This window comes from Petromyzon marinus, chromosome 62 (assembly GCF_048934315.1).
Source record: "Petromyzon marinus isolate PM22_M1 ecotype Great Lakes invasive population chromosome 62, UKy_Petmar_22M1.pri1.0, whole genome shotgun sequence".
In the NCBI taxonomy this organism is placed as follows: Eukaryota; Metazoa; Chordata; class Hyperoartia; order Petromyzontiformes; family Petromyzontidae; genus Petromyzon; species Petromyzon marinus.
This window is the reverse complement of record NC_133728.1, coordinates 4,184,552-4,197,906: the sequence shown is the minus strand read 5'-3', so window position 1 is coordinate 4,197,906 and position 13,355 is coordinate 4,184,552. Positions and strand designations below refer to the sequence as shown.

Sequence of the window (13,355 nt, the reverse complement as noted above, 5' to 3'; positions counted from 1 at the left end):
TGGCTTCCATGAGAGATTCGTTCATGAGGCTATCCACATATGCAAGCACAGAGACAATTTCAACCGAGAAGATGGATTCTATCTTAGCAATCATTGGAAAGATTTGATAAACCATTTCAGTTCTTAATTGATTGTTCACGCTTACAGTGGCTTTCAGACAGCATACATTATAAAAAATTTCGTCTCTCCCCTCCTCTTTTCAGAATATAGATGGACTAGTCCTGGGCAAACTGCCAAATCGCTGCGCGTGACGCTAACGTTCTTTATAAATAAATAAATGCGCCGTTTAAAAATACATTTATGCAAACCAACACACCTGAAGATGACCGTTTGAGTTATGGTCGAAACGTCGTGAGAATTTTTTATTGTTTTATATATATTTTATTATTTTGTTGTTTCTCTTCAACGTGACTTTACCGAAAAAACTAAGAATATAACCCTATGTGTCCTGACTTTTGAGCCACCCTGTATAATAATAACCATGTGTCCTGACTTTTGGGCCACTCTGTATAATAATAAGAACCCTATGTGTCCTGACTTTTGGGCCACCCTGTATAATAATAACAACCCTATGTGTCCTGACTTTTGGGCCACTCTGTATAATAATAACAACCCCTATGTGTCCTGACGTGTGGGCCACCCTGTATAATAATAACCCCTATGTGTCCTGACTTTTGGGCCACCCTGTATAATAATAACAACCCTATGTGTCCTGACTTTTGGGCCACCCTGTATAATAATAACCCTATGTGTCCTGACTTTTGGGCCACCCTGTATAATAATAACCCTGTGTCCTGACTTTTGGGCCACCCTGTATAATAACAACCCTGTGTCCTGACTTTTGGGCCACCCTGTACAATAATAACAACCCTATGTGTCCTGACATTTGGGCCACCCTGTACAATAATAACAACCCTATGTGTCCTGACTTTTGGGCCACCCTGTATAATAATAACCCCTGTGTCCTGACTTTTGGGCCACTCTGTATAATAACAACCCTATGTGTCCTGACTTTTGGGCCAACCTGTATAATAATAACAACCCTATGTGTCCTGACTTTTGGGCCACCTATGTGGGTATGTAAGTGTATGTGGGTATGTGTGTCTATGCGTTTATTTGTCCGTCTGTAGGTCTCTATATACGTCTATTGGTCTTCATGTGAGTCGAAGAGACTGGTCAATGTCTCTTTGTGTGCCTCCTTTGGGTCTCTGTGTTAGTCTCTGTGAATCTATGGGTCTCTATGTAGGTCTATGGGTCTCTGTGTGAGTCTATGGGTCTCTATCAGTGACGTGCGGTGAGGTCAATGGCTGGGGAGGCACTGGCTAGTGTCAGAGCCAGATCCACACAGAGGGGGTCGTGGCCTCACGGGGGGGCGTGGCCTCACGTAGGGGGCGTGGCCTCACTGAGGGGGGCGTGTTAGACACATCCCCCTCAGTGAGGCAGATGTGATAGCTGCCTTTCCAGGTGCTTTTTCATTGCAGTTCCGTGACGAGACCAGCCGAGCCTAAATATCTTTATACACACACACGTGAAATAAGTTACCTGGAGTATGGAAGGCGAGGACATGAAATGAAGGGGTCTACAAACATTACATTGGTGACATACAGAGATAGTAACAGGCAGGCGCTTATTGCCTGCGCTCCATCCAGTTACTGGGTGGTTGCGCAATCACAGGGGAGGCTGAGCTCGTCGCTGCCTCACCTCTCGTCTCTCCCGGTATTTGCAGCGGAGCTCCGCAAATTTGGCGATTTTGACTACAAAAATGATTGTGATCGTACAGAAATGGCATTTATAACACAGATCAGTGGGAAAATCTTAATATTTATTTTATTAAGATTATTCTTTCTTTTTAACTTTTCGTAACAGCTATTTTCATTGGAGTATGACAGGTGAGGCTCTGCCTCCCCTGACCGTATGGGTCTCTGTGTGAGTCTATGGGTCTTGGCTCATTCGTTGAGTCGTGTCAGCCGACCTTGAATTGCTCTTCAGGCTTTTGGCGGTGTCACACAGGGGGCTGCGTGGTGTGGGTTTGAGGGTCGTGGGGACAGCATTTGAGTGATTTGTTGCTTCGTTTCGTTCAGCCCTACATCTGGAAGCCCCTGGAACCTGCTGGTGGGTTCTAGAAGGGAGGCGCGGCCAGGGCGGAGCCAGGCCGTGCCGGGGAGCATAAAAGCAGCGGAGAGCGGGAGCTCAGGGCTGCCGGTTCTGGGAAGTGGGCTCGTACGCTTTGGTTTTTTCAGCAAAGTCGTGTAGGTAAAACAAAATAAAAATAAATGAAAACAACTAAATCAAATCACGACGTTTCGGAGGCAACGTAAGCTTCCGTCTTCAGGTGGAACATTCACAGCAGCTATCTTGCTGTGACTTCCACCTGAAGACGGAAGCTTGTGTTGCAGCTATCTTGCTGTGAATGTTCCACCTGAAGACGGAAGCGTGTGTTGATGTTCCACCTGAAGACGGAAGCTTGTGTTGCAGCTATCTTGCTGTGAATGTTCCACCTGAAGACGGAAGCGTGTGTTGATGTTCCACCTGAAGACGGAAGCTTGTGTTGCAGCTATCTTGCTGTGACTGTTCCACCTGAAGACGGAAGCTTGTGTTGCAGCGATCTTGCTGTGACCGTTCCACCTCAAGGCGGAAGCTTGCGTTGCCTCCGAAACGTCGTGATTTGATTTAGTTGTTTTCCTTCATTTTAATTTCGTTTTTACCTACGTGACTTTTGCCGAACCAAAGAAAAACAAAGAGCGTGAATCCTTGCAGTCACGAAAGCTTCAAATCCACAAGTGGACTCGTCTCGTCGTCGTCGCCGTCTTCGCCGCCTTCGCTAGATAATTGCGCGGCTGGATAGTTGTCGGCGTCGTCGGCGTAACACGGCCAGGGTTGGCGTCTCGGCTGGGCCACCGGGGACAGCGCGAGGGCCAACCTGTGACGTGCGAAGGTGTTGAATGAAGAAGGCGCCTCCTGAAAACCCTCGTCGCCCGCTCCGCTGCCACCACAGTTAGGACACCGTCCTTCTCGGAGGTCGCTCACGAACAGCCCCACGACCGTCGACATTGTCACGAGCCACCGTCTGGGCCCCGTGGGGGGGTCCTCCCTCCGGCCACACAGCAGCAGCAGCAGCAGCGTCACACAACGCGCGGCAACAAACCGCGAGGTTATTACAACGGTATTAATTTAATTACACTTTTGCAACAACGACGACAAAAAAAAATTAACGGATGCGATCGACAGGACGAGGCTTAACCATTTAAAAAAAAAAAAACGTTCAGCACTGACCGGGGCAGGACACTGACAGCGTCGACACAAAGCTAAAGATAAAGTTCCCCCCCCCCACCCGCCACCTCCGTGTAGCCTGAACAGACTGTCGGGGCAAGTGCTGTTAGCGAGTAGCAGCGCCTGTGAAGGCCGGCACGGCACACACGAGGGGGTGGGTGGTGGCCAGCACCACGCCGCACCAGGTCCTCACTTGAGGCTGAGTTGACCTTGGGGAGGCCCAAGCCCGGTTCAGATAATCATCACTGGTGTTGGTGGCCGTGGGCGGAAATCGGCACGGACACACAAGGTGGGGTGGGTGTGTGTGGGGGGGGGGGGGGGGGGGTGGCCAGCACCACGCCCGGCCGTCTTTATCTCCCCCCCCCCCACCCCCAGTGGCGATGTTGACTACACACCGCCGGCCATCGGTGAGCGGCCGTTGTTGAGCGGCCGTCCTAGACGGCCGTCGTGAGCGGCCGTCGAGAGCGGCCGTCGAGAGCGGCCGTTTGGTGAGCGGCCGTCGAGAGCGGCCGTTTGTTGAGCGGCCGTCGTGAGTGGCAGTCGTGAGCACGCCACCCCCTGGCCTCGTGGTGGAGACCATCACGGGTCGGGTCGACGCCGCGAGACGCGGACGACGACGTGACGACGGTGTGGATGACGTGACGATGTAGATGATGTGGACGATGACGTGACGATGTAGATGATGTGGATGACGTGACGATGTAGATGATGTGGATGACGTGACGATGTAGATGATGTGGATGACGTGACGATGTAGATGATGTGGATGACGTGACGATGTAGATGATGTGGATGACGTGACGATGTAGATGATGTGGATGACGTGACGATGTAGATGATGTGGATGACGTGACGATGTAGATGATGTGGACGATGACGTGACGATGTAGATGATGTGGATGACGTGACGATGTAGATGATGTGGATGACGTGACGATGTAGATGATGTGGACGACGTGACGACGGTGTGGATGACGTGACGATGTAGATGATGTGGACGACGTGATGACGGTGTGGATGACGTGACGATGTAGATGATGTGGATGACGTGACGATGTAGATGATGTGGACGATGACGTGACGATGTAGATGATGTGGATGACGTGACGATGTAGATGATGTGGATGACGTGACGATGTAGATGATGTGGACGACGTGACGACGGTGTGGATGACGTGACGATGTAGATGATGTGGACGACGTGATGACGGTGTGGATGACGTGACGATGTAGATGATGTGGACGGTGAGACGGTGTGGATGACGTGACGATGTAGATGATGTGGACGACGTGACGATGTGGATGACGTGACGATGTAGATGATGTGGACGATGACGTGACGATGTAGATGATGTGGATGACGTGACGATGTAGATGATGTGGATGACGTGACGATGTAGATGATGTGGATGACGTGACGATGTAGATGATGTGGATGACGTGACGATGTAGATGATGTGGATGACGTGACGATGTAGATGATGTGGATGACGTGACGATGTAGATGATGTGGATGACGTGACGATGTAGATGATGTGGATGACGTGACGATGTAGATGATGTGGACGATGACGTGACGATGTAGATGATGTGGATGACGTGACGATGTAGATGATGTGGATGACGTGACGATGTAGATGATGTGGACGACGTGACGACGGTGTGGATGACGTGACGATGTAGATGATGTGGACGACGTGATGACGGTGTGGATGACGTGACGATGTAGATGATGTGGATGACGTGACGATGTAGATGATGTGGACGATGACGTGACGATGTAGATGATGTGGATGACGTGACGATGTAGATGATGTGGATGACGTGACGATGTAGATGATGTGGACGACGTGACGACGGTGTGGATGACGTGACGATGTAGATGATGTGGACGACGTGATGACGGTGTGGATGACGTGACGATGTAGATGATGTGGACGGTGAGACGGTGTGGATGACGTGACGATGTAGATGATGTGGACGACGTGACGATGTGGATGACGTGACGATGTAGATGATGTGGACGACGACGTGACGATGTGGATGACGTGACGATGGGACGGTGTGGATGATTTGAAAGGCGCGATGACGATGTGACGACGATGTGGACGGTGTGACGACGTGGATGATGTGACGATGTAGATGATGTGGATGGTGTGACGACGTGGATGACGTGACGATGTAGATGATGTGGACGGTGTGACGACGTGGATGACGATGGTGACGATGCGACGACGATCTGGACGACGATGTGCTCGTTGTTCGTCGCTGCCCTCCTTGCCCGAGTCTCAAGACCCCTTGGCCAGGAGGTTCGTGCCACGCGCGGGAGGGCCGTGCCACTTTGCTGGGATGTTTGGCCGTGAATTGCATTTCCATTCATGGAGTGGTTGTGGGTCTCTGTGAGAGTCTACGGGTCGTTCCTGTACGTCTGTGGGTCTCGTCTCTGCGAGTCCACGGGTCTCTATGTGGGTCTACGGGTCTCTGTGAGAGTCTTTGTGTCTCTGTGTGGGTCTATGGGTGTCTGTGTGAGCCTACGGGTTAATGTAAATCTATTGGTCTATGAACGTGAGCGGGCTCTCTCGCCTGGTTAAATAAAGTACATCAATCACACGAGGCAGTGAATCTCACTTCACTCGCTCACCTGGTTAAATAAAAAAAGATCAATTATTATGATTTACTTACACAAGAGACGTTGAGAACTCAACGGGCACTCACATGGTTAAATAAAGGAGGACTTTACACACATTCACCTATACACAGACTACATAGCTCGTCGCGTGTGTCACCATTAGGGTAAGAGAGACCCCATTAATGTTTGGTGACCGCTTCGACTGACTGAGCCACAACACCCCCCAACATGGCAGTGACGGAACAAAAGACGAAAGATTCCCCGCAGACACTCTTGAACGCGTAACGCCAATTCTAAAAGTGGAGGGGGAAAAACAAACTGGAGGATCCGGAGAAAGATCCACGCGACCACCACGGGGAGAGAGAAATGAGAGAGAGGCACCGCAAATTCGAAATATACAGCAGCAGCAGGCGTCAGGGTCGGGATCGAACCCACGACCTCCTGTATACCAGGCGAGGTAGTTAACATCTTTTCCTAGCCACCAAGGCGCCCAGTCAATATCTCCAGGCTCATCATTAGACCTCCTTTGCCAGTACCAAAATGTAATAATAGGGTTTTTCCCCTTTTTTTCTGGCAAGAAAACTGAAACCTTTTTACAAGGATTCATGCTTACTGCATTAACCACAATACCTGCAGTCAAAATGCAAACAAACAAAAAACCTACTATGATAATATATGCATTGTCCTTGAAACTGATTGGTCCACACCAAGGGACGGCTTTCTTTTGAGCCTCGACCCAGTTGGTGCTCGACTAGATGGCGCCAAAAGGTTAATGCAGTAACATGAATCCTTGTTAAAAGGTTTCAGTTGCCAGAAAAAAGGGGGAAAAACCCTATTATTACATTTTGGTACTGGCAAAGGAGGTCTAATGATGTAGATGCTCACCCCGAGCCCTCATTACTTTGATAGTGGCGTTGTCTTTGAGCTGTGTAACGCCTTTTGGCGTCATCTGGTCGAGCACCAATTGGGTCGAGGCTCAAAAGAAAGCCGTCCCTTGGTGTGGACCAATCAGTTCCAAGGACAATCCATCATATTATAATCATAGTATGTTTTTTGTTTGCATTTTGACTGCAGGTATTGTGGTTAATGCAGTAAACATGAATCCTTGTAAAACGGCTTCAGTTTTGTTGCCAGAAAAAAGGGGGGAAAACTCTATTATTATTATTATCTCCAGCCTCGTAGACAGGAGATGAAGGCGGGACAGCAAGTGGGATGATTCCCATCCGTACGGGGATTGAGCGTTACTCACCACCCACCCCACCCCCACCCCCACCATGCCCCGACTCACACGATGCGTTGCTTTTTTCCGAGTCCCCCCGGTTTCCTCGGCCGTAAGGAACGCGCTCTTCCGATATCAGGAAGCCCCGCGGGGAGTTGAGGCACTTTTAAATCATCATCCAGATTGAAAGCTCATTTACAACTTTGATTTAAAGCTTTCGTGACTGCAGTAATTCATATTCTTAGTTTTTTCGGTAAAGTCACGTTGAAGTGAAACAACAAAATAATAAAATATATATAAAACAATAAAAAAAAATCTCACGACGTTTCGACCATAACTCAAACGGTCATCTTCAGGTGTGTTGGTTTGCATAAATTTATTTGTAAACGGCGCATTTATTTATTTATTTTAAAAAAACGTTGGCTCCATGAGCTAACACAATCTATGCGCGTGGCGCTAACGTTTTTTTATTATAAATAAATAAATGCGCCGTTTAAAAATAAATTTATGCAAACCAACACACCTGAAGATGACCGTTTGAGTTATGGTCGAAACGTCGTGAGAATTTTTTTATTGTTTTATATATTTTTTATTATTTTGTTGTTTCCCTTCAACGTGACTTTACCGAAAAAACTAAGAATATCATTTAGAACTGTTTTAGTTTTTGCCGTCCTTCCCTCCGCACCTCCAATTACGTGGTTCGGCTACGTACGGTGCGAAAAAGACACAGGACCACAGATCTCGGGCAATCGTCCGCCGCCCGTGCTGTGGTGGCTGGGATCTGCTGGTCTCCCACGTGGTGAAAGCGCGTGGCGCGTTACAGATTTTCCCTCCACGGCGTATAAAATCGGCACCTTTTCCTCTTTTGAAAAAAAAAAATTCAAATCGGCTACGATTTCATTTTCCGAGACCCATTACCCTAATATTGACACACGCGCTGCTCGGCAAATGCTTACATTGTGCCCAGTCAGGGATTATTTGCTTACAAATTCAAAAACAGACAGTTTAACACGTAGAAGGCTTTCGCGACCAATATTATTCACAGTTAAGGTTTTTGGGTTAGATCGCGTTTATTTATAAATGTGTCGTAACCCTCCACCACCCGACACGGCCAATCAGCAAAAAAAAAGTGTCACGTTGACAAAAGACAAATAATTCACTACTTCAGCCCACCGGTGTGTTGAAGAGTGAATCCACATTTACAGTTTGAGTACGACGTTTCGCTGGTAAATACATCCAGCATCATCGGGCAATTCGCCAGAATGGTAAAGCCCTCGCTTGCTCCCGGTTTTATATAGAGCAGCAGGGTGACGTCATCACTTAACTCATATCAGGTGCAGTGATTAGAGGCGGAGGGGGGGAGGATTCACTCTTCAACACACCGGTGGGCAGGAGTAGTGAATTATTTGTCTTTTGTCAACGTGACATTTTTTTTTGCTGATTGGCCGTGTCGGGTGGTGGAGGGTTACGACACATTTATAAATAAACGCGATCTAACCCAAAAACCTTCATTATGAATTAAAAACAGACAAACCACAATATACAGCGATGGTGATATTAAAAATAATAATAATACTCGATTAACCGTTACAAAAATAAAGTTCATTTTAAACGGACGCGTAGGTACCGATCCGAACACCTATCTCTCTCTCTCTCGCTCGCTCGCTCAAGACAGGAGTTGAATAAAACCGCGGCTTGCAAGAAAGAACAACCATGCATATCGGGAAAAAATACTCTGCGGGAGTTAAGCGGCACCCCCACGCTACAAACAGATGGGGCTCACTCGTTAACCCTGCGATCAACGTGGTCCGGTTTACTCCGGGACGAGTCCCCAAATAGCAACGTAGCTCGACACCCGGAAGTTCCATTCGTATCGGATCGGCTCTACGGGAGTCGCCGATAGCAACGCCACTCCACGCGACAGAGTGTCTTGTCTCTGAACGGGGCGGTGACCTTTTTCGCCTTCGCCAAGTGTACGCAAATGCCAATATTTTTTTTTCAGTTTTGCTGAAAAGCACGACCTTTATCGGACACTGCCGCATTGTTGCCCGGGAGCAGTGTCGGGTGATCCTAGTAGCTACAAATGCTACGGGCCCCCGCAATTTCAAGGTGCCCCCGCGCTAAACGCTTTCAAGCTATCAATTCCGGTTCAGTAATTCTGCACTATAGTACTATACCGCAATTCAAATTTTACGAACGATCGGGTGTTTAAGGTTAGCGATTTGTCGCATCATCTGGGCTGTATAGCAAATTAAACAATACAATAACTTTACAATGCAAGTAAGACATTAGTGTTTTAATATTTACGTGTTTTGTATTTTTATTATTATTCTTTTTAGGGCCCCTTTATAACATATGCTAGAGGCACCCCGTACTAGCTTCGTCCGGCACTGTCTTAATCCCGGGAGGTGGGGCCGCGCACGCAATTTGGCCTCGTCGGGAGAAGCTACGCCGGCCGGCCACTGACTGCTGAGGTCACGGGTTCGATCCCTGCATCTTCGTGGTGGGGGGCATCTTTCTCAAGGAGGGTGTGGTGTGGTGGGGGGGTTGTAATGACCGTGTCAGAGAGACAGTGATGTTTGGAGAACCAAAGCTTGAGCGACCGTGCACTTTTGAACGGTAACCCACGTTACTGAAATTTAAATGGCCGGACCGCTGCAAAGTCTGGTTCACAACGTCTTTTTTTTCACACAATCAAGTTCGTTGTTGTTATTGTTGCTTTAAAGTAAATACAACAATAGTACGAGAAACGAAAAATTAACCGGTTTAAACGTAGAAAAAAATATTATTACATTGTACAGTTTCTCATTTCAGAGTATAAAATAGCTCTCTCACTCGCACGGCAGAAATTTTAACATGTGCCAGGCACCCGCTTGCGTACAAATAGAAAACGATTAAAAACAAACACGAACACCGGAACAATTATATTTACAATTGGCCTAAATTTAAGTGATAGGTCAAAGTTCAAGGGTTATAGGTATGAATGGCGAGCGAGTTTGTCTATAGATATGTAAGTACTGCGACTCTACCGGTCTACCGGACCGAAATGCCTCGTCTCTCTCTCCCGTCGTAAGAAAAGCCTGAGTTTATCCCTTTTACCAAAAGCTAGCCGCCAGATGCAAAAAAAATGTCCTTTCACCCAAGATGGCCACAGATGCTGAGCCTTTTTTTCCATACCCAAGATGGCTGCTTGTAAAAAACTTCCTTACCCAAGATGGCCACCAGATGCCGAGCATTTTTTTCCTAACTCAAGATGGTCACCAGATGCTGAGCTTTTTTTTTCCCTTACCAAAGATGGCCACCAGATGTTGAGCCTCTTTTCTGACCCAAGTTGGCTGCTCGCAAAAACTCGTACTTGCCCAAGATGGCCACCAGATTTAGCCTTTTCCCCTTACCAAAGATGGCCACAAAAGCTGAGCCTTTATCCTTTACCTACGATGGCCACCAGATACTGAGCCTTTTTTTCCTTGTCCAAGATGGCTGCTCGTAAAAAAAAATTTCCTTGCCCAAGATGGCCACAGATCTTGAGCCTTTTTTCTTACCCAAGACGGCTGCTCATAAAAAAAACGTCCTTACCCAAGAGTGCCACTAGATGCTGACTTTTTTCCCCTTCACCCAAGATGGCAAATGGAGGATGAACATTCCCGTAATCAAGATGCTCATTAAAAAATTCCTTGCCCAAGATGGCCACCAGATGCTGACTTTTTTCCCCCCTAACTAAACATGGCCTCCAGATACTGAGCCTCCCCCCCCCACCCACGTACCCAAGATGGCTTGCTCAATACTTCTTACCCAAGTTGGCAGGGCAGATGTCGAGACGTTTTCCCTTACCTAAGATGGCTGCTAATTGCAACTGCCTTACCCAAGATGGCCGTCACAAAAGCTGACACTTCCCCCTTACCCAGTATGGCTGCCCTATGTAACTGGCTTACCCACCACGATGGTTGCAAATAACTGAGACTTCTACGGTATGGCAGCCTTCTGCAACTGCCATTCCCTTACCCGAAGATGGCTAAACGTAGAGTAAACTGGTGGCATTTCGTTGCCTAATATGGCCACCCTTATAAGCCATCACAGGTAGGAGGAGGAAACGTGTGTTCCACGAGGCCTTTCTTCAAGGCCTCTCGTCTGAAAAATGTTGTGGGAAAAAAACGAAGCATTAACGGGTGAGAACGCGCGGTTTTGCATTTCAAGCGAAGGACCTTTAAAGCAAAGGACGGCCCCGCCCATCGCAATCCGGAACTTTCCCTTAACCAAGATGGCCACACTTTTGTAGGCGAAACCGTTTGCCTCGCGGAGGAAGGCGGCAGTGACAGAGAAGGCCTCCGGCACAAGGGTTTCCACCTGGTCTTGGTGTTCTAATGGATCATTGTCCTCTTGTTGAGTGAGGGAGTAGCTGCTGTCCTGGGGGAAATCTGTCAGTCTTCCAGGGGGTGGGTGGGTGAGTGAGTGAATTGGTAAGTTGATGAGTGAGTGGGTGGATGTATGGGTGAGTTGGTGGCTGGGTAAGTGGGTTATAATGAGCAAACGGGTGAATGAAGTAGGTGACTTAGTGGATGCGTGAGCGGTTGGGTGATTCAGTGACTGGATGAGTGGATGAGTGAATGGGTGAGTAATCGAGTTAGCGAGTGAGTGGGTTGCCACCCATCCTGGCCTTTCCAGGGGCGTCGTTTTGTTGAGCCAGGCAGCTGAGGTCCTGGGAAGATCTTTCAGTCTTCCTGGGACATTCAAAGTCCCGGTGTTTTTTTTTCTCTCAGTTGCTTCATAACAAGAACAATAATCCAACACTGTGGGCAGCGCATTCACATGTAGTGCTGTTTTCTCCTCTTCCGCTATTGTGAGATATTCCTCTTCTCCATCTTCCCATGATATGCCCCCGGGTTTTTTTTTTTTGTGTACCTTAGAAGCGGCAACAATCCTACTCCAATCCGATAAGGAGAAACGGCCTTAAATTACTGCCAGCGGTATTAAATGACCACGGGCAATAAACAAAATGGCCGGCATCGGTGCTAATGGCCGCCAGCGGTACCAAAATGGCCGTTAGGTTTGCTAAAATTCTGCCACTCAAAAACCGGAATTAAAAAAAATGGGCCATCGCCGGCACAAAACCGGGAAAACGTGGCCACAAGGTGAAGGCAACGTTTGAAGCAATCCTGCTGGAATGAGCGCGACCGCGAATACATCATCGGCCTTCAGATATCGGAAGACAACAAACCTATTGTGGCCGCGAAACAGCGCTAATACGGCCGCCGTTTTTACTATAATGTAAAAAAGAAAAGTGGCCAACAGCGGTGCTAAAGAAACAGGTTCCCGCGGCACAAAAAATGTCCGCCAGTGGGTACAAAGATGGCCCGCGGGAGGTTTCTGTACGAGAGAGACACCTGGGGCTTTCGCGGGATTACTGTTGCTGGTGCTGCTGATGCTGCTGTTGTTGTTGATGTTGCTGCTGCTGCTGTTCGGCCTCCTCCTGTAGCAGCGGGGGCCTGTGCCCAGGCGAGGGGGAGGATGAGGCCTGCGTCGCTAGGCCCGAGTCGCAGGACACACCGCCCCTCCTCTCGCCGTCGCTGTCCGCGGTCGGGAGGCCGTCGCCTGCAGGGAAGAGTTCGGAAAGGGAGGAATTCAGGGCGCCGTGGTGGCTAGGAGATGTTAACTCTCTCGCCTGGTATGCAGGAGGTCGTGGGTTTGATGCCTACCCTGACCTGTATATTTGGAGTTTGCGGTGTCTCTCTCCCCCATGGTGGTCGCGTGGATTTTTCTCGGGACCCTCTGGTTTTTCCCCTCCACATTTAGAAACATGCATGTACAGTATTTGATTGATATAAATTTCCATGTGTGGCTGATGGATCGCTGGAAGGAGAGATGAGTATACGAACAAGGGCTGGATGGTTGAAATGGCGAGAGATGACTTGTGGTGGTGTGCAACAAGAGGGTACCAGTTTGGTTGAAGGGAAAAAGTTTACAGGACGGTGGTGAGGCCGGCGCTGTTGTATGGGGGCCGAGTGCCGGGGGCACAAGAAAGAGGGAGGACCGAGCTATGGCAGTGACAGAGATGAGTATGTTGCGGTGGATGTTGGGTTCAACGTGGCAAGACACGGGGGGTGAGAAATGAAGAAGTGAGGGGAAGACTCAAGGTGGTAGAAATCACAGAGAAGATGGGAGAGAGCGAGAGAGAACAGGCTCTGGGTGTGGTGCGGTCTTGTCGAGAGACGACAGGGAAAATGACGTGGGTCAGAAGGT

The 13,355-nt window shown here is 48.7% G+C and overlaps 2 protein-coding genes across 4 annotated transcripts in view; both read right to left on the bottom strand.

Annotated features, from left to right (window-relative positions):
- Positions 1 to 1,813: 1,813 nt before the first annotated feature.
- On the bottom strand, positions 1,814 to 6,412 carry LOC142906275 (uncharacterized). Its single transcript, XM_076053757.1, has 3 exons — positions 6,382 to 6,412; positions 2,451 to 5,557; positions 1,814 to 2,419 (listed from the first exon to the last, which is right to left on the bottom strand). Exons 1-2 carry the CDS (start codon positions 6,410 to 6,412, stop codon positions 3,705 to 3,707), a joined length of 1,884 nt encoding a protein of 627 aa, XP_075909872.1. The 3' UTR covers positions 1,814 to 2,419; positions 2,451 to 3,704.
- The window catches only part of LOC116955890 (uncharacterized), an 86,924-nt gene continuing 79,479 nt past the window's right edge, over positions 5,911 to 13,355 (bottom strand). For all 3 annotated transcript variants that reach the window (XM_076053685.1, XM_076053687.1, XM_076053686.1), the window contains exon 20: positions 5,911 to 12,707. In XM_076053685.1, the coding sequence (XP_075909800.1) occupies positions 12,517 to 12,707 (191 nt within the window). In that variant the 3' untranslated portion in view covers positions 5,911 to 12,516. The remainder of the gene's footprint in view (positions 12,708 to 13,355) is intronic.